Source organism: Tyto alba, unplaced genomic scaffold, assembly GCF_018691265.1.
Source record: "Tyto alba isolate M040663 unplaced genomic scaffold, T.alba_DEE_v4.0 Super-Scaffold_11, whole genome shotgun sequence".
NCBI classification, from domain to species: domain Eukaryota; kingdom Metazoa; phylum Chordata; class Aves; order Strigiformes; family Tytonidae; genus Tyto; species Tyto alba.
The window spans coordinates 5,701,242-5,722,076 of NW_024881273.1; the positions used below are offsets into that span (position 1 = coordinate 5,701,242).

The following is a 20,835-nucleotide window of genomic DNA, read 5'->3' on the forward strand; positions in this document are numbered from 1 at the left end:
TCTGTCCTAAGCAGGGTTTGACTCTGTAGTTTGGAGCAGAAGGAAGGGAGGGTAAAAAAGATTTGCATCCATTTAACCAGCTGCTGAGGTCTAGGTATTGTTTTGCCTTTCCTGTGCAGCGTTCCTTCTGCGTTTGTGTTCATTTCCACTGCCCACAGCAGAGCTGGATGGTGGTATTAATAGTGCTGCTGCATGCTGGCATCACTGAATCCTGCTTCTGAAAACTCCATCCTCCCGTGGTTTATACCTATTTCTTGCAGTTGGAGCACTACAGGTCTCTGTAGATCTCTCTGAACAGTCCCCTGTTGACCTCGTAGGCCACACACTCTATGTTTTTTGTGTAACTGACATTTTAGGAGTCTTGTCTTTGTTTCCAGGCTCTGCCTCTTAAAGATCTGCTTGCTAGATACGGTGTTACTCTCTACAGGCTAATTCAGAGTTGGCGCTGTAGGTGCAATCAGATGGAATTATCTTGATAGTTTCAAAAGAGAGATACATGGTAGTGTGGTTAATACATGGTACAAATGTTTTCTTTCCCCCGCCCCCTTATTTGTTTTGTTTCAAATATGTACAAGAATCCCTCCCACTTAAGGAGAAGTCTGGATTTTTATATTTTCTTGTGCAGAAGCCAGGAGACCCTTTCTCAAGGGAACATCAAGCCCTATCCATCCATCTGCTGTGTGAACCATCGCTTAAAACCAGGGAGGTCAGCTGTGCAGCCAGGGCAGAGGCTTTGCTGAGAAACATTCAAACATGAGGAGTTGCTGCCTTTCCTGTGGCAGTGCTTGAAGCCATTCTCTTGGCAGCTTGTGTTTCCAGCCATTCATTGTAGGAGCATTTCCTTCCTCATTAGCAAGAGTACCTGGAAGCCCAGCATTGTGTCATGAGATAGGAAGTCTTTTCCAATAGTTGTCTATGCAATTATATTCTTAGGGTGTAACGGCTTTGTGCAACACCCAGTATTTTGTGAACATAGTTCTGTACTGTTAGAATTTGGGCATCCAGTTCTGGCACATTGCCCACATTTCTCTCTTAATAATATTAGCAGAGGAGATCTAAAAGATTGATCCTTTCCTCTGATAGCTTCATGTTTTGGAAGTCTGATGTTCTATCTGATCTGGGAGTGTCTGGCAGGATCGCAGAATAATTTGGCAGAACACGTCCGTAGGGTAACTGAGAAGACTGTGCTTAAAAGGTAAAGACTGTGTCTGCTGATGCTGCAGATGCTCTGTCAGCCATATAATTGAATTCAACTTTGAATTTAGGATGGAGACTGCTGTAATTCACAACTAGTGACTCCCTGCATATAAACACCCTGTCTCCTGTTACTTGTGGTCAGCCATGCCTAGTGAACGTAGAGAAGCATCACTCTTGAAATAAGTTTTCTATTAGATTGCTTATCTCCTGCCATCTAATCCAAATAAACGGTCGTAATGTCATTGACCTTTGGGACATCCTGTAACACTGCTGCTAATGATGGAAAGCTGCTCTAAAATATTGACCGTTGCAAAAAATCAAAGGCAGCAAATTGAAAACGTTGAAAGATGCCATCTCTGGAAGACCTCTGTGTGTCACGGTGTGTGGTAAACATTCAGGTCCGGGCGTGTTAGCTCCTGGCTGTTCCCAGGAGACAAGATTGCTCCGAGCTCAAAGCACGCTTTGTGGAAGTACTTTCCAAATGTCAGGGTTTTTTTAAAATCCACTTTACTAGTGAGAGGAGAGGGATGTCTCTCTTTCTGTTGGCTATTTGCCATCATAGGTCAGGATCACTGATGCAGGGAGACCATCCTGTGGTGGGAGCCTGGCAGCTTGGCCAGAGTTTGAATAGAGGAAAGCATCCTTTCTCAAAGGATCCAGTTGCATCCTGCTTTTTAGCTTTCCAAGAGATTGTTTTGAAGTACTTCCCTTAAAGCAAAGCTGTGGTGTAGGAGATTGTGTCAATACAGCCATAACCAAGGCCTCACTGACTGCAAGAAACCTCTAGGAAGCAGATTAAAACAAGTACTGAATTGTTTCCAAGATAAACTGTTGCCTGTGATTTCTTGGGGGGAGGACTAGAGGATGACTAGTTTGCTTGTGACAGTTCTGTTGAATGGACTGTCCCCTCCCCCCAAAAGTATCTCTTTTAAAAGGTGACAGGACTTCCAAGAGATGTACAACACCCAAGCCCCGTGGAAGCTGTTGCCACAATTTCTGCTGCAGCTGCTGGCTGGGCTGGGCTGGGCTGGGCTGGACTGGGGAGCAGCAGGAATGGGTGACATATGGACATCATCTCCACCGCAGGGTGTTTTTTTTCCCCTTTAAAAGTATGCTTCATTCTTGGCTCTTGTCCCAGCACGGCTGCATAGCTGGAATTCCAGAGCTGCTTGCAGGCTCTGGAGGAAGGAGGGGGCTCCCTGGCTCACTTTCTACAAGATGCAACTTTACAACAAGATTGGAAGTTAAGAGCAGCCTGGCTAATTAATACCAGCGCACCAAAGGGTTCTCTGCACTGTTCCCTTTGTTAACAGCATGCTGAGAGCATGTCTGTGTCGTTAAATGATTGTTCGCGGATCACATAATGAAGATTAATGTATTTTCCTGGGCACCTGGAGTTTAAACCAGCATTTTCAACACATCTTATGCCAAGATACTGTTTTGTAAAGGTGTATTGATAAGGCTGAGGAGAGATGAATATGTAGTGATTGTCAGTAGTAATATATCTGCGTTCAAACTTCTAAGATTTATGCAATGTTACATTCTATTTAGTTCTAAATTGCCTTTTAATCGGGATTAATGTCTTTGAAACTATGCAAGACAGAATCTGTGCAAATTTTCCTGCCCCAGAAGCAATATTTCATCTTGCTGAGCTGCTAGCTCAGCCTGCAGGCAGTGTACCAGGCAGCATCTCAGCTGCTGAGCCTCCCGGCCGGCGTATGGCCTGAACTAACCCTGCCAGCACCATCGTGCAGCGCGAGAGCTTCGCAGGATGCTGCCTGACCCAGAGTGGCTTGGTTGAGGACAGTCTTTCACTTGTGCCCTGCGTGAGCTCCACTGCTGCTTTGCAAAAGCCTGGCTTTTTCTCTGGGTTTGGCAGGTCAGACACAAGAACCCCTTGGCACTCCTTGGTGGAAGATGTCCATCAACTACAAAGTGAAGGACAGCATATGCCGCCTGTCTCATGCGGGTGCAGGAAGCCCAGCTCTAGGGGTGCTGGCACATACATTCTGTTTGAGCAAATTATTTCCTTTACTGGAGCAGAGGATCTTGTTATTGGGACAGCAGACTGTTGAGTGCTTTCTTGAGCTGTTGCAGCAGTGGTTGGTGAAGTACACTTTCTCCACCTGCTTTGCTCCTATTCTTTTTTTGGGGTCTAGCCTGGGACTTAGGGTGATAGTTGGCATGTTAGTGCTGGTGAGATCATGAAATACCAGGGAGACAGAGCAGGCATAATGAATCTGCTGAGCCAAGATGATGTCATGAGCCTGGCGTCTTACGAGGGATTTAGTGTTTTGTGCCATGCAAGTGAAAATGAATAAATGTAGAGCATTTATCCAGGCAGAAAGTAAATACAGAGATTAGACTTGTCATTGTTACTGAGGCAGCACCAAAAGCTGACGGTGTCCCTGCAGCCAGAGCTGCTCATCCGGAAAGAAATGGGCAGGAAGAGAGAGGAGCCTGTCCTAGAGCCAGTCTCCTTTTAGCCACAGGCATGTGGTAGGGATTTGCATTTTAATTATTTTTCAGTAGTCTTTTAAGCTCTCTTTCCAAAGCATCTCCCTCTGCTCCTCTGCATTATGGCCTGCAATTTGTTTTGGGCCCCGAGAACACACCCAGAGCACTGCCGGACTCCACGCACTTCGGAGGGCAACCACTCGGATTAAGGTGGTGGAAGGTAAAGCCTAGCCATTGACCTTTACGTTTCCTTTCCTTTGTAGTGGAAAAGCTTTTTTGCCCAGGCTTCTGGCCCGAGGCTGTTCTCAGTTTAGATTTTTAAACTCACATCTTTCCTAGGCAGAAACAAAAATACCACTGCTGAACTGGATGCTGCTGCCGCAGCTCAGGTGACAGACTAAGCTTTGCTTTTTAGCACCCGATCAACTCTCCTGAGAATATGTAGCCTGAATTCTCTAACTCACACCTTTGTTTTCCCTTCTCCTTTTTACATCACAGCGGTGTCACTTTTCAGCCTGATCTGAGCAAGTTGTGTCTGTGCTTCTTGAGAGCTCTGTAAGACACCATCCTTCTGCAGCAGATCACTCAAATGAGCAGCTGCCACAGCTTTATTTCAGTGTGGGGTTTTTTGGATGGTGTGATTCTTTCTTCAGTCCACTTGGCTACAACACAGATCTCACTAGTGGTTGAGCTTTACAGGTTTTAAAATAAATTCCTCTCCACCAGGTTTAGCATTATTGTCTTTTTTTTTTTTTTTTGATGGATGTCAGCTTTGTTTTGGACATACCCTGATGGCAAATCTTACTAGCACCAGATGTTAAAAGACAGAGGGTTGCTCTTGTTTTTCTTGGCACAATATATTCCCACTGCACCCTGTTTAATATTATCTGAACAGTAATCTGATGATTAGGAAAGATAGTGAAATACAGCTTTACGCAGATGATCTCTTCAGCTGACTCTTCAAGGCACTGCATTAAAGGATCGGTTTGATAAGGAATTCATCACTCCTGAGGGCAATTACCGTTTTTGCTCCTTATGTTTCTCAAATGGGAAGGAGTAGCAGCATAATCTCATTTATCCTTGAGTGTAACTTTGAAGACAGTATCCAGCCACTCCTCCCTGGGAGCTGCGTGTTCTGGAACAGACTTGACACAGTAGCTGTTAAATTACAGGGCTGGAGCAAACAGCATCTTAAGTTTGGATCTTGTGGAAAATCCCAGAAAAGCAATAAGCACTCAGAGTATTTTTCTCTATCTAGATATTTCCAGCATGCTCACAGTTGTGGTTTCTGTATGCCTTCGCATCCTTTCAGTCAACTCCAGTGTTTTCAGGGTCGCTGTCATTAGCACCACTGAGATAGCCAGGCTTTCCCTCTGCCTGGCAAAGGCTGGATCCCTGCAGATAAACACCCTGGTGCCCACTTTCCATCTGTGAGATGAGCAGCTGAGCTGCTGTTTGTGCAAGAACATGCCTCTCCATGAAAAAACTGGCTGACGTGTCCCAGGTAGCAATTCCTCCTCTGGCATGTGGATGATAAAATGGTGCTGCCTGTGTTCGGGTTGGCCTTTTGACAGAGGTGCCTGTGTTAGAAATGCCTTGTGCTGTCACTGCTACGCTACTGCCAATCTAATTACTTTTTCTTTTGTCTGCCTCTTTCCTTTCTCCATCTTCTTTGTTTTTTGTGTTGTACGTCTCTGCATCCTGTAGTACAAATCTGTGTTTAGGTCCTACTCCCAGGACTTTGTGCCTCACAACCAAGTCTCCATACCTCCTTTCCTCTCTTCTACCTCCTCCTCCTGCTCCACCCCACCTTTTCCGCCCGTCCATCCATCTCAGAGCTCTGACCTAGCGGTGCCCGCTGCAGCCAGCCAGTCACCCAGCACTGTGGATGTGCCAAACTCCTCTTCTCAGGAGAGCAGCTTTAACGGGAATGCTCCTGTCTGCCTTCCTTCTGAAACCTCTTTCACTGATTCCCTCCAGACGCCTTCGGTGAGACTATCCAAAGAGATAATGCACCTTAACGCAAGGCTGGGTTTATTTGTTTTTTTAAAAGAAAATGTTTCTTGTATTAATACATGCTGAATGTGATCTAGTCCAGTTTCCAAATGTGTGTGTGAATTGCAGAGACGTAATTTTATTTAAAAATGATGGCTAGAAAAAATGAACCACCTCAACAGGTCTGAGAAAATGTTGGCACATATGTAGGAAACATAAAATGTCAAATGCTGGTGAAGGGGAGAGTGAAGTTGCTGTAGCTTCCTGCAATTGTAACACAAAGCTGAGAAAGGTAAAGGAGTGTTTTGTGAGGTTGGTGGTTTCTCAACACGGACTCCCGACAGTGGTTCACATCCTGCAGCTGCTGCCATGGCAGGATTTGGTGATTGCTGCCCTGCTGCCTCCGAAGTCACTGGAGAGCCTCAGGAGCGGTGGGTGCAGCCTGGGTCTGTCTCTCCCGTGCACGTACCTGTTGCTCTCTCCAGGCTCCTGCTCTTTCCAGTCACCAGCAGCCCGAGCTGTGCGCTTGGTGGCAGTGCACCTTAGTGCAAAGCGTCGTGTGTTGGAGAGGTTAGACTAATGCTGTTCTCACACTGATACGGCACTACTAGTTTGAGGTCCCAGATCAGTTTTGCAGATCAGTGAGCAGGTTTGTTCATTACAGATACTTTTTTAAACACCTCATTTTCAAGGCAGTTCCTCTTTTGTTTGCTGCAAAGCCTAGAGTTGGTGGGATTAGAGCTGTCAGCACAATGCGTGCTAGTGCTGTCTTTTCACAAAGTTTGGAAGAGGAACACTGACTGCAGAGTAAGTGATCAGATTTTCACACTTTGGAATTGACCTTGCTGTTGCATCTTCCTTGCGTTGGGTCCTTGTTACAGCCTAGAAGCCCCTGAATTTGGTTTAGCCTGACATGATGGCTCTAGTCTGTGCTTGTAACATAGTTTAGGTTACCCTCTGGGCTGCAGGGCTGATCTGCATTTAGTGGCAGGACTACAGCGCTGGTAGGACAGGCACTTGTGTGTCAAGCTCTGAATGCTCAGCATCCGTAACCTTGAAACCCACATGTGCATATTGTACCTTCGCAGTCTCACATGAAGTCCATGGCAGCTCTTGCAAAGCAGTGCCTGCTGCTGTCGTGCTGCAGCTCAGGGCCTTCGGGATAGTCCTCAAGAACCAGAAAACAATTACCCCTGGGAAGGTACAGCCTTGGTGCTCAGTGTTTTCCGCTGAGCTGGAGGAAGGGCTCCCAGTTAGGTGACAGCAGCTGCTGAGAGCGCTTCTCCTCGCAGCCCGTGGGTACGTTCTCTCACTAATATTAAGTGCTGGCGAGGGGACACCATCACGTATTTCCTTTCATCCTGTCTCCCTTAGAGTGAAAACGCCAGTGAGGAGGCTGGTGAGGGTGAATACGTCAATCTGTATTCCTCTGGCCAGAGCAACGGGGAACTCCCTCGCTCTGAAGGAGTAAGTAACCTGGAGAGGGCCGGACACCGGGAAGGGGCTGCCTGGTGCATGCTGAGTTCACACCGGGGCTGACGCGCTTGGCACCGGCCTCTCCTGCACACCGTGGAGCTCCCGTGTCCGTCCTGCTGCCCCGGCTCCCTTGCTGGCAGTCCCTCGGCTTGCCCACTCTTGGCTTGCAGGCTTGGGCGGCCTCCCAGGCCAGGTGGAGAGCAGGCGATGCTCTCGGGGTCGTGGTGAGCCCTGGCAGGAGGTAGGGACGGCTTTTCCTGCCGCGCTGTTTCGTTTGCGCTTCGCTGTCTGTTTGGAGCTGCTTGCGTGAGGTTCCCTTCCAGAAAGATGCACTCTGAACAGCGTTGTCCTGGGGCTGTGTCTATTCTTGTAACTGCTTTGGCTTCCCTATTTTAATACACAAAGCCTTGCGTTCTAAATTTATTTTTTTTCCTTCACCTTTGGATACAAAGTGAGTGATTGATTTAGCATTGTAATCACACGCTGTTTCTTCCTTTACTCAAGCCTCATATCTTAGATATTTCCTAGAGGAGACAGGGTGTTTTCCATTGCAGGGAGGTGCCGTCTTCCTGTTGGATCATAGGAAACAGCGGCAGAGGTCTGTGGCGATCTTTTCGCCTGCCCTCATCTTGGAAGGCACATCTTCTACAGGATGTCTCCAAGACCTTTATCCATGCTGCTGTTAAATATGCCAAGAGATAGAGATAGTGCTCCCATCGCTTCCCTTCAGGAGACAGATCTATGCAGGCCCATCCTTTTAGGCAGCTGCAAGCTGGTTCTCAACTTTGAAGCAAAGGGCTTTACAGATATAGTCTGGAAAAGTTCTGCAGACACCAAGAAACCTGAGCTCACCAGTGTGTTTTCCAGGCCAAATGGATAGCGTGTAGGTGGTTTCAGTCTGGTCTGCTCAGTAGGTTGAATTTCCAAGTTTCAGTCTGCAGGATGTTAAATAATTCTGAACTCCAACACTGTTAGATTAATATTCCCATTTGCTGTTCATGGCTATTTGTCTCCTTAAGAAATGGCTAATTTAAAATGCTGTATCTTTGCTTTGAGCTCTCTGCCTGCTGTTCCAGGCCACAGGTTCAGATGGTTCTGCTTTTCTGCACTAACCTCATTTCCACAGCTGTGCACTGTGAGGTAGAAACCTCTTCTGGTGGGAGAGAAGAGAGGTAGAACAGCAGTGTGCATCCACCCCCTAAGACAGGCTGCTTTTGGGGGGCTGTGACTAGGAGGGGAACTGAAACCGAAGAGCTTAGATCTGGCTGTGTCTGTTTTGATTAAAGCTGAAGGCAAGTGTATTTCAACAGTAAGGGCTGGAGGAAAAAAAAAAGTCACGAGAGGGTTAAAACCCAAGACAACAGCTGACTTGTGTTGTAACTTTCAGCATCATTTCACAATGTTAAAAGCAAACAGTACTAATTACACTAGTCTCCAGAGATGGTCCCAAATTTCCTGTCTAATTAACTTCTGTGTTTTCCTGGCATTTGGCATGAACTTGCATCAATCTTTAACCGCTCTGTAGGAATTTACAGTAAAGGGCCATTTAGAGGCAGGTAGACTGTAAATGCAAAACTAGCTATCATGTAGGACCCCGTGTAATGAAAAACTTATTTCTCTTTGCAGGAATCTCCCTCTGTCAAAGACAGCCACTCCAAAGACTCCACTTCCAACAGCAGTGCCATGGGGAAGGAAGGCAAAGATGGTGCTGAAAGGTGAGCCTGACTCCCCTGGCGCTCCTGCTTCCCAGCCTCAAAGGGTAGAGTCTTACCAACGTCCTGTTAGCCCTGCCCTCTTCCAAACTGTCCTTGGGGCTGGCTGCCTTTTCTCTGCCAGCCTTCTCAATGTCCTCTAAACTTTGAGCCCGTTTATTTTTTTTGCATAACTGGTGAGCAGTGGGATCCTGCTGAACAAGGAGGATCCTGGCAAGATGTTATTACTTAATTCAGCAAGCCTGCAGGGGTTAATGCAGCCCCTGTTAGCCATCCTAAGTCCATCTCATTGGCAGTCCTGGCATTGACACTGGCTGCTCCCTCCTGCTTCCAGGGAAACGTGAAAAAAAAAAAGTCTGTATAATTGTTGGGAAACAGTCTTCCAGTGGGGAATCTCTTCCTAACCCTGCTAGTTAGAGGCTGAGGCCCTGAAGCAGGAGGCTTTATATCCCTTCTAATGCTCTTAGCTATCATTTGTCTATGTAAATGAAGAGGTGCAAGCTGTAACAGATGGGCTTCAGGAGGAGTGGAGTGAGTGCCTCCCTGCTGCTTGAGATTGCTCTTCAATTGCATTTCTAAAGCAAAATTGGAGAACAGCATTGTTTTGTGTGTGACAGTCAACTTCCCTCCCCCATTTTCCTGCAGTTGGTTTGAGGCTTTTAATCCCTGCAGCGAAGGAGAGAATGCAAGAGTTCTCTGCAAAGCTCACTATCTACTCAAAGTATGGACTGGTGCGCAGGATTTTGGCCTGTGCCTGGAGAAAGCTGTAAAGAACATGCATACTTTTTTTTTTTTTTTTTTAAGGAATACAGGCAGAGAGAGCATATGTCCAGGCACAAGAGTACTAGCCCTTGGGGATAGGAATATTAGAGTTGTAGTTGTACACTGAAAAAGTGGTCAGAGCTTTCTGTTCTATCTTCCTGCAAAAAGAGAACCTGTCAACTCCCCTTGTAGCAGCACAACTGGTCATGAGCTGACTAAGATATATAGAGGCTGAGCATACTCTGCACATACACATTTGAGGAAGGGCTTAGATTTGTGTGCACTAAAAATTTGGTGGATTAAGGAGACATGGAAGTGTGTACTTATGTAGGACATAGTAAAATCCTGTCTGCCAGAAATGCAGGCAGACAAGTGTTCAGGTCCTAAATGTTCATCATTTTCTTTTTTAAGAGATGCACAAAGCAACGGAATTAAAGCTAGGCATTTGGGCTTGTTTGCAAAAGCTTTACCTCCAGACTGTCTGTCTACTTACTGTCGTTTAATGAAGGTCTGTACACTGAGAGCTTGGGTGGACACAGCATCTCTTCCCCTGGATGGGCAATGACACTGATGGCTATTTGCCTGTTTTGTTTTGTTTTTTTTTTTACAGACAGCAGCAATCACCAGATGCTTTAGAATCATCACAGTTGGAGGAAGAGGTAGATGAGCTATCCCTTATTGACCACAGTGAAATTATGTCGAGGTTAACGCTGAAGCAAGAGGTAGGTGCATTCAGGGTTTACTTTTATACTCTTTGGTTTATGCTGTATTGAATTCTGATTCTCTGTGTGCACAAGCAAGGCATCAGCTTTTATTTGGTAGGAAAAAATAGGTTGCAGCAGAAGCAGTATGCAGCTTTATGTGTGCAGGCTCTTGTGAAAGTATGAGATGCTGGTACAGGCAAGGATCATCCGTGCTGAGTGGGGGTTTAACAAAACATGAAATGTCTCTAAAAACCAGCTCATCTTGTGCCCTTTTCCCAGTCTCCTCCTTCCCACCTCTTCAGCCTCTACAGTCTGAAATGAAACACCTGAGAGCCTGAGCACAGTAAATCCAGGTGCAGGTTTATGGTGTTGGCTTTTCAGTCTGAAGGCAGGTTTAGCAGATTTCCCGAGGAGGATGTTACATTACTGATGTGGAAGAGCAGCCAAAGTAACTGTTTCTGTATTTGAGAAATGTCTTTCTAGCCTTGGGTGCACTCCCAGCCAGCTTTGCTCACTGTGCTCTTGAACCAAGCTGTCTCTGACATGCAGCTTGAGGGAATATGCAGGCTTTTGAAGCTTTCAGACTGTCAGGGGGCTAGTCTGAAAAACAGAGAAAATGTATCATTTACTGGCACTTTATGAGTGTTCTTTGGTCAGCCGAGATGTGTAGGAGAGAGTGAGAAGCTATTACTCATTCCTTAAGTAGTATTTCATGAGTCTTGCCAGAGGGTCACCTGAAAAATTCACATCTTAGACATAGCTGCTCCATGGCTGTAATCCATGTTTTTTTCCAGTGTTTTGCATATTGAAATGGCAAAGACACTGCTAAGGGAAGTCAGACACAACTCCAGTCTCCTTTACAGGAATATTTCCTTTAAAAACTATTAAAAATCAGTGATTTATGAACATCTGAGACTAGCTGATCTGTGTCAGCCCTTATTTCTTTTTCTTTTCTTTATGGTCTACATATTTAAAACAATATAGAACTGCCACTGCGAGCCATTTCCCGCAGTGTGGGAACTGCTGGTTGAGTGATAGATCAGTTTTGCATATTTTTAGTTGTGAATTGCAGTAAGTAGTGGAAAGATGTTTTTAGAGAGTGGTAAGGCAGGGGTCAAGCAGTTAGCAGGGCTGTTTTCTGCTCCCGGTTATTGGATCACTTCAGGTGACCTCCAGCCAAATAGTTCCAGATTAGGGAATTGGCTTGCTAGGTTTTGATGTTCCAGGAACATGCAAGTTAAATGCATGACCTCTCACCCCACAGCCGCTGTGGTACGTGATCCCGCACTTTGAGACAGTTCACACAGCGTTACTGCTCTGTTAATGGTCTTCTGGGAGTGTTTGGGAGTCTGGGACATTTCTGTTCATTCTTCTGTGGACAGAAGGCTCAGCTTTCACTGAGCTTCACAGCCTGGCCTTAAGGAGCCAGAGGCCCTGAGTGAGGATCGGCGCAGATCCTCATCTGGGGCACCGAACGCTTTATTCAAATTCCAGGTTTTGCCCAGCACTGAAGACCATGTCCCAGCTTATGCCGTGAGCAGTGCCAGGCACATTGTGTCCTCTGCCAGTTATTGCTGAGCCTGAACCCCAGAGATGGTAAACCAGGCCGAAGGGAGCTTGGGCCATGCCTGACGTGTTTCTGTTCTCGTTGCAGGGAGATGATGGGCCAGATGTTCGTGGTGGATCCGGAGACATTTTGTTAGTGCATGCAACAGAGACCGACAGGAAAGGTACAGTGGATGCACCAAAACAGAGCTGAGGAGTGCGGCCTTTTGCTGCTTGACCCCTGCGTGTCTGCGGTGCGCGCCGTCGTGATGTGGCTGCAGGCAGCTGGGGCAGGGCGGCGAGGACTGCGTGCGTGATCCTCCGAGTTGCGGGGGGGGGGGATTGTGCTTATCTTTGGTGACATGGAGGTAAGCTGGATAAGCGCCTGTTCATTCCATTTAGCAGCAGGGATGGTATTAACTCCTCAGAGCCCTCGCCCAGATCTGGGAGGCGAGGCGCACCAGTGGAGTCGGTGCCAGTGCTGTGGTGGTGTCTCCGCACCTGCCGAGGTAGGCCACTGCCTTCTGCGAGTGCAGGTGTGACCAGCCTGTTGTGGGATGGATCCTGTTTTCAGTGGTGCTCCTTGCCCTTTGAACTTGAGGGCAGTGGTGTTGTAGGAGTTGCTGGAGTGACTGTTGCTTCAGATTAGGAGAGGAGGGACGTTGGCTTGGGTCTAATGCAGTATCTGTGGGCGTCAGGCAAGCTGTCCAGGTGCTGGTCTGCTGACACCCCTTATTTTCAACTTACCATTTCACTTCCTAGCCCCACTCTGTGTACTTGCATGCTGGTAGCCACTCAGACCAGTTCAGAGAGGGAATCCATTGTACAAGAAAGGAGATGCAGGGGATGAAAAGGGAGGTTAGCAACCCTTAGCTCTAGACCTGTTAAAACCCCACTTTATCTCCCCAAACCACCCACACAAAGCAGTTCCTTTCCAAGACCTATGGCAAAGGCAGCCTTTGCAATGTTTCCAGAGAGTGATTTTGAACCTGCCAAACACATTTGTGCTGATGGCCTTAACCAGAATTGATCTCCTTATCTCCTGGGATGCAAGGCAAAATGCGCTAACCCGCTGAACCACTCAGCATTCATATTTTAGAGGTTTGATAGTCAAAGGGGAAATATCTTTCATGTGCATTTTTAAATGACAGGGTTTTACTGTAGCATAAGGTGTTTGCAATTACTTACCAGCACCATTGGGCTAGCAAGAAAATACTTCCCCTGACATCAATGTTTCCCTGTTTACATTGGGCTGCAAAGCCAGGCAGAAAGGACCAAAGTTAGGAGGATACTAGAGAGGAGGAGGCAATTGATTGTGCCAAGGCTAGATACGTATATTTTTAAAAAATTGGTCTAAATGAGATGGTGGAAATACCCCTTATGAAAATGCTGAAACTGGAATAGAGAAGCTCTGATTTACTCCTGCTGTTCTCTGGAACAAGCATCACATCGGAAAAACTTCCCTACTGTTCCCGTTGAAAGACAGCTGCTTGGTAAAGGGATATGTGCTAGACCTCCAGTTCCTGAACGGGGAGCTCTGAGGGTGCTGCAGGCAGTGAGGTGAGAGCCGTGGAGAACCTCGCAAGACTAGGAAAATATAGAGGAGGATTTTAAACGCCCGGCAGTACAGATGGGGGGAGCGGCTGGGTGGAGGGAGCTCTGTGCCGCACGTTTCTCAGAATAGGCACAGAGCTGAGCCTCGCAGGCGCTGCCAAGCCACTGAGCTGAATGGAGCATGGAGGAATTTGTGCTATGCTAACACAGTGTTTGGGTGACTGAGAGGGTTAATGAATTAAGCTTACAATGAGAAGAATTCAGGGCTTGTAAATCAATCAGCCAAACGGTGCAGAGGGGTATAGTTAAGAGGCTTTCCTTTAAAGATGAATTTCTTGGCAGCTTCAAGTGCCAGAGCAGACCAGCTGTATTACCTCACGTTGCCTTTTGGGCAGATGGGAACCCAGAATAAATGTAACTTCACGCCCTGTTGCATGATGCTTCTTGTCCATTTGGGTTTTCTAAAAGGGATAAATGGAGTAAGGGATAAAGACAGACTTGTGGTCTTCAGGAATAAGATCCATGGTCAGTTAAGCGCTCACAGCCACACGCGCTTGCTGTGAGAGCAGGATTACAGCTGGACAGGGCCTAGGACTCATCCCCTGACATGACCACCCAGCCTCCAGCTTTAGAGCTTATGTCTGATTGTCTTTAACCAAAAGGCAGCAGAACACTCTGATTTAAGAGCAGGAGGAAGCGGCGCCTCTCTCAGGCTCCAGCCAAGAGAAACACCTCAGGTGGAGAGGCACAACTGGCGCACCGTGCCCTGCTCTTTCCCACCCTCCACACATGATGGGTGGATGTTACAGCACATGGGCGTGGGGTGATCCCTGTCCTGACTGAAGCAAGGTTTACATGTACAGCCTCGCCTGGGCAGGTAGGGCAGGAGCTTTTCCTCCCCGTCTGTGCTAACACGGCTCTGCCAGTGGTTGCAGAGGCCCGGGCAGGAGCAGTGTGCCATCCCACTGCACGTGCTGCCTGGGCTAACATTTAGCTACCGGGGCTAATAAGTTTCCATTTTGACCACCCTTGTCCACAGTGACCAACCCTTGCCTGGGACAGCGAGTGTGCTGCAGTCTTGACCTGAAGTGCTTTCCCATTTGCAGTTCCTGCTTTTTTCAAATTCCTTCCTTTGTGCCCATGGTGATGGCCAAAGCCTTTGCAATTCTGGAGCCTGTAGCACCCACTGCTGCAGATTAATAAACAAAAGCTGTCTGCGTGCATCGTGTCAGAGTCTGTGTTGTGGCAGGGTCATGGTCATGGTAGCATCGGTTTTTGCAGTATAATTTACTCTTCTTTTGGCTGAAAATAATCTTATATTTACACTGTCCTGAGGCAGATTTCCTGGAATGTAGCAAGGGCAGAGGGTCTGCAGCACCATATCATGTCGAAACATGTACATTCCTGATCAGGAGGAAAGAGTGACCATGGCTTTCTGCAGGGCTCTGTGCTGCCTAAGCAGTAAAGACAGAGAACAGGCACCCACCTCTCACCTTCAGGTCTTCTCTTTCAAGTATCCCCAAGGTCTAAACCACAGTTTTCCTTGACCCCATTATTGAAAATTCCTGTCTCACAAACAGCTGTTTTTCACTGACCCCTTTGGTGGTCACATAAGCAAAACAGCAAGCCTGAGTGCTGCAAATGGGAGCCAGGCCAGTGGGGACAGGGCAGTTTCACTGTTGCTCTTGTGCTTTAGGGTCCATCTGCTGGTAAGAAACAACAGCACAGCATTTCTATTAAGTCCATTCGTGTCAAAATGTGTCCATGTTCCTTTCTCGTAAGACTGGCTTCAGCCTTACAAGAAGCTTCTTTTTTCTGAAAGCAGGGTTGTCTGAGGCTTTCTTGTCTTTCTCTGTAGATCTGGTGCTGTACTGTGAAGCCTTTCTGACTACATACAGGACATTTATTACCCCTGAAGAGCTCATCAAGAAGCTGCAGTACAGATATCCTTTGGCATGAGTGGCAGTTCACCCCCCACCAGGAATCAGAACTGAGCAGCCATCATGGGGGGAGTGGGTGGCAAGTTGTTTGGTCAAAAGCCTGCAGTCAGCGTGGTCAGCAATGTGCTTGTCCTGGAGGTGTCCCAGGCAGGACTTCCTTCACCTCTGCACGCTGCAGATGGGAAATGCTGGTGGGCAGGTCCAGACTGGGTGGAGTTCTGGGCCTGAGAATACTCTCCTCTGAGGGCCTTGGCAGGGGAGAAGAGCAGTTCAGATTTTCTGTACATCACTGGGGAATTGCTCATTTGTTTGTGACGTCTCGTTTGCAGAATGGGGATCACACTGCCTTCCACCTTCCAGAAGGGTCGTGGGGATTCCCTGCTTGGGCAGGTGTAATTCAATACTAGAGATGACTAAACCATCAAGACCTTTTCTCTCTCTTATTACAAGAAATGCAGCTCAGAAGATAATGTCCTCTTGGCCTCCCAGTTCTGAACAGAGCTTGTAATTGTTAACGAGGTGAAAGGCCCCTTAGGTGGCAGGGTGAGCATTTCTGGCAGAGTACGGAGAAGGCTTCTTGTTGAGCACCCTGCCTGCAGTGTCTTCCCCTTGGCTCTGTTCCCGTGGCTCCCTTCACCGTCAGCTGAGCAGGTCAGTGTCTCAGTTCAGGCAGTGCAACGGCCTCGCGGGCTTTGGTCCTGTACACCGACGTCAAAGGGAGCCTGACGTCACCCTGTCCTGTGTCGCAGCTCATCACTGCCATCTGCAGCAGAGCTGCTGCTCCCCTTGCTCCTGCTGGGATCAGCACGGCCAAGGACACAGCAAATCCCACTGCACAGCAGTGGTCGGTTAAAATACTGTCTGGGGCATTCCCGCAGGCCCTCGTCAATGCTCGACTTACCGATAACCTGTTTCTCCTTCCCTTTGTCCACCTGGCAGAAGTGTTTTCAACCTGTGCTGTCTCCCCTGCCACCATTCTCCTTGCAGCAAATTGGGCGGCGTGGAAGGTAGAGGTGACATCTGAGATCTGTTTAGACCAGATGTCACAGACCAGTGGGGGAGATCGCAGTAGAGGAGTGCTGCTCATTAAATTCCACCTTAGAGAGAACAATTTCAGGGTACACCTGCTCTTCCAGCATCAATTCTGCAAGGTGTAAGTACCTCCTCACACCCCTGCTACCTGCAGCTGGTGGCAGCTTAATGCCATCTTAATTAGAGCCATATCGGTGTCCCTTATCTCCTGGAAATTGAACACTGGTTTCAGTCAAGATAGAACAGCACACTGTTCTGATGTTCATCAAGGCAGCTGTTAATTGTGCTGATGCAGGTCTGACCACGTTTAAGTTGATTCCTTAATTTGCAACCAACGTATGAGAAGTTTTGCCACTTCCCAGACACGTTTAAGAAGCGAGTCAGTAAGAACACCTTCTTCGTGCTGGTGAGAGTGGTGGATGAGCTCTGGTGAGTTGCCTTCTTCATTCTGGGGTGGGAGATGTGGGGTCAGTAACGATACAGAAGTCTGGCAGTTAAGATGATGTGGTTTTTAAACCCCATCTGTGATGACAGCTGAAATCCCCTGCCCTGATCAGCGAAACACCAACAGTGCTGAACCCTCTTGTTGGAAGAGCAGTTCTCAGTGTGTCCTACCTGGGTCAGTGATTTTAAAATAACCAGTAAAAGGGGAATCTCTGGGAAAGGAAGAGCTGGGAAGAGGAGGAATTTCTGTCATTCGGTTCTGCTTGTAGGATTGAGTGACAAGACTCAGTACAGATACAAACTCTGTAGCTCAGAGTCATCACTCTGATGCCTTCCCTGTGTTTTCCATCTTTCTCTCAGCTTAGTGGAGTTGACAGAGGAAATTCTTAAGCTGCTGATGGACCTGGTCTTCCGGCTAGTCTGCAACGGGGAGCTGAGCCTTGCCAGAGTGTTACGCAAAAATATCCTTGATAAAGTGGATCAGAAGAAAATGCTGAGCAATGCCAATTCCACCAAACCTCTTGCAGCCCGTGGGGTGGCAGCCAGGTGAGGAAAGATGCACGTAACCATATCCTGGTCCTTTGAGAGACAGGGCATCCCTTTCTTGTGGACACAAGAATTTTCTCAGTCCAAAGGAAAAACAACAGGTCACATTTTCTTAGCCTTAATACTTCATCCTTGTTTCCTACAGGCCAGGGACCCTGCATGATTTCCACAGTCATGAAATAGCCGAGCAGCTGACCCTCCTAGATGCTGAACTCTTCTACAAAATTGAGGTAGAGACATGAGGATAGAGTAAGGGTGGTGGGAGGGATTTGAACACATTCTCTCTGCAATCTCTGGTATTCCCTGCCAGCTCTCCCAGCGTGCCGGCTGGGTTGTAGGAGACAGCTGAACCTGTGTCAGCAGACGGCTCTGACCACAAACTGCGACTGGGAATTTGAGGCAGAAATCCCATTTTAATGTGTGGTATTTTCCCACCCCTCTCCTCTTCTTCCTTGGCAGATCCCAGAAGTTTTGCTTTGGGCAAAGGAGCAAAATGAAGAGAAGAGCCCCAACCTGACACAGTTCACAGAGCACTTTAATAACATGTCGTACTGGTAAGGAGCTCAGAACAGCTGTGGCAGTGAGTTGTGCTTAACCTCCAGTGCCCTACAGATATTCAAAATATCCCTTGCAGAGTTGGGTTCCCTTGTTACAAGTGGGATAACGGATTTTTGGCCAGGAAGTACATGCAGGGCACTCATCAAAGACCCCAAAGCACGCGAGAAAGAAAATGGGGAGTGGTGTGGAGGGTACTGTAACTTGCAGGAATTCTTGTCAGTACCATTGAGCCCTTCAAAATAAACATTCCCATTGCAAATAAATGCATTCTGTGAAGGGTTATCGTGGTCATCCCTGGAATTATTCTGTCTTTGTTATGAATTAGAGTGCTCCATTTAAGATGGAGATAACTTGATACTAACATGAACTTTTTAGTATTGTTGGCCCATCCTTATCAGTTACCAGTTTTTTTTAAGTGAAACAAGAAGAAATCTGAGATCTGCTTAAGTGGGTTTATCTTTTTTTTCCTGTCTGTTCTTCCAGGGTCCGTTCAATAATTATGCTACAAGAGAAAGCCCAAGACCGAGAGAGGCTGCTCCTTAAATTTATAAAGATTATGAAGGTATCAGCTTTGGTTTTGCTGTGGATCACACACAATGCTCCTTAAAGGAGCAGGGGAGTGGGACCTTCTGGTTGGTAGAGCTGTTTGATGCTAGAATGCTTTTCAGATCTCTGGAGTAACTGGAATATTCTCCCTCTTCACAGCACTTACGAAAGCTGAATAATTTTAATTCCTATCTGGCCATTCTTTCTGCACTGGATTCTGCACCCATCCGAAGGCTGGAGTGGCAGAAACAAACCTCAGAGGTGCGGAGCAGTGAGGGCTCTTCAGGGGAAAAAGATAACTGTGAAACAGCCGGGCGGGTTTAACAGCTCAGCAAGGTCCCAGGGTGGAGGGATGGTGGATAACTGCCCTCCAGAGGGTTTCAGGCCACGGCGCTGGAAGCCTGCGGCGTGGCCGGGCGTTCTGAGAGCTGCAGGAGTGCCAGCACAGCCAGGGGTGAGAACAGCCGCCGCCTCCTCCGCCCTGCAAGTTGAAAGTTTGAGGCTGAAGGCAGCCAGGCTCTGTGTATACGCACTCAGGGTCAGGCTGAGTAAATCGGTTGGAGGGGTTTGTGCGATGGCGTTGGCTCCCTGGCCTGCCTGGCTCTCTGGGGCGAGGTTACAGAGAAAAGGAGTTTGCAGCAGTGGTGTCACTGTGGGCTTTGTGTTCTGCCAGGGCCTGGCTGAGTACTGCACACTGATCGACAGCTCCTCCTCCTTCCGCGCCTACCGAGCAGCTCTGGCTGATGTGGAGCCTCCCTGCATACCTTACCTGTGAGTTGGTAGTTTCTTTCCTCTGCCCATTACTTCTGCACGTGCAAATGGTTCCTTCAAGGATTTCTCAGCAGCTTCCACTCACCTCAGCACTTGCCTTTTGCCCTACGTCTAGAGTAAGACGGCAGCGTGCCACATCAGCCCACGCGCCCTCTCTGGAGCAATTTCTCCAGTAGCATAGGAAGGCAGGGTGGCAGCTGTCTTTTTGTAAAGAAGGCTTTTGTGAATTGACTGTGGCAAAGGAAAGATCAAGTGCCCGGTTCTTCAGTTGACGCTTTTTAACTGTATTTACTTTGGGGTCCTTGCGCAGAAAGACAGATTTTATCATGAGGTACAATGGATCCCACAGCTTCAAGCTGCTGCTTGCTGCTCTGTGACAGCTCTAGTTCTGCCAACTGCAAGAGCTGGTAAACGAAGAGTCTGCCTTGTCAAACATGCTGCTTCACCCTATTTATAGATGAAAGGTTGAAGTCATTGCCCTTCTCTGTAAGGGCCTTCTGATCTAGGTACCAGATTTGCTCTGGGTTTACACCAGTAAAACTTTTCTCCTGGTCTTGCTTTCTCCCATGGGAAGAGTTCTGTAAGAAGAGGTTGCACATGGCATCTCGGCTGGCAGGGAACCACAGCAGGGCTGTGCAGAGGCATGGCTGAGCAGGGGAGGCAGGGGGAGGAAGGGAGCACAGACCAACCCTCTCGAAAAGGAAACCTCAGCGTGAGGAAAACCCTCTTGCACAAAACCAGAAGGAAGCTTTAACCCCTGGCAGGCGCTTCCCACTGAGGCCTTCTTCCAGCCTGGTGCTCCTTCCCATGGAGGGTGAAAGAGCAACCTCGGCGTGCCCATGAGTGCCTCGCCTCAGAGGTCCCTTGACGGTGCGTGGGGGGCACCTTCCACCCAAACACCTTCAGATCTGCTGCTGGGGGCACGTTTCCCTCCAGTTTAAAGTTGCAGTGCCGATGGCGGCAGCAGCAGGAGGCCGTTAGATTGCCTAGATCTGCCTTTTGGCTTTCTGTCCTGCCCCTGGGTGACTAACCTCTCTACTTGTTTGCCTTCTCCCTGGCCTGCTGCCTCTTTCTGTCTTTCAGAGGCCTGATTCTGCAGGACCTGACCTTTGTTCATCTGGGAAACCCTGATTACATTGACAACAAAGTCAACTTTTCCAAGCGGTGGCAGCAGTTTAACATCCTGGACAGCATGAGGTGCTTCCAACAAGTGTAAGTGCAGCAACGGGGCGGGCAGAGCTGGCTTTCAGGCACCACGGTGGGAATGGCGGCGGGATTGGGGCTGAGGCACAGCCCCCGTGGAAGGGGAAGGGAGTCTAAAGTCAGAGCATCGTGATGGAGATGTAAGGAGACCTGGGAAGGACAGAGCTCCTTCCCTCTGTAGGTTAGCTATAACTAAAAATTGTGAAGACATTTTTCTTATATTAGTTTCAAGATCCAGTGCCGTTAAGTTTTGTCACTACTCTTTCAGACAACAGTTTTTCCTCCAGGTGTTGCTGTTGCTGGTTCCTGTGTTCTCTAGATCATTCTTCAATGCTGTCTTGCAGCAGAGGCAGCAGATCTAACAGCTCATTTCAGCGTGATAGGGTCTTTTTT

General features: G+C 47.9%; 1 protein-coding gene across 8 annotated transcripts in view; it reads left to right on the forward strand.

Annotated features, from left to right (window-relative positions):
* Positions 1-20,835, forward strand: part of RAPGEF1 (Rap guanine nucleotide exchange factor 1) — an 89,770-nt gene that overhangs the window by 65,499 nt on the left and 3,436 nt on the right. For 4 of the 8 annotated variants that reach the window (XM_033011982.2, XM_033011981.2, XM_033011984.2 and 1 more), the window contains 14 exons: positions 5,362-5,643; positions 7,024-7,116; positions 8,752-8,840; positions 10,210-10,321; positions 11,958-12,033; positions 15,261-15,345; positions 16,711-16,803; positions 17,179-17,364; positions 17,510-17,594; positions 17,824-17,918; positions 18,406-18,484; positions 18,628-18,729; positions 19,142-19,239; positions 20,323-20,451. In XM_033011982.2, the coding sequence (XP_032867873.2) occupies positions 5,362-5,643; positions 7,024-7,116; positions 8,752-8,840; positions 10,210-10,321; positions 11,958-12,033; positions 15,261-15,345; positions 16,711-16,803; positions 17,179-17,364; positions 17,510-17,594; positions 17,824-17,918; positions 18,406-18,484; positions 18,628-18,729; positions 19,142-19,239; positions 20,323-20,451 (1,604 nt within the window). The remainder of the gene's footprint in view (positions 1-5,361; positions 5,644-7,023; positions 7,117-8,751; positions 8,841-10,209; positions 10,322-11,957; positions 12,034-15,260; positions 15,346-16,710; positions 16,804-17,178; positions 17,365-17,509; positions 17,595-17,823; positions 17,919-18,405; positions 18,485-18,627; positions 18,730-19,141; positions 19,240-20,322; positions 20,452-20,835) is intronic. The other 4 variants (XM_033011985.2, XM_033011986.2, XM_033011987.2 and 1 more) reach the window with 3 other exon arrangements.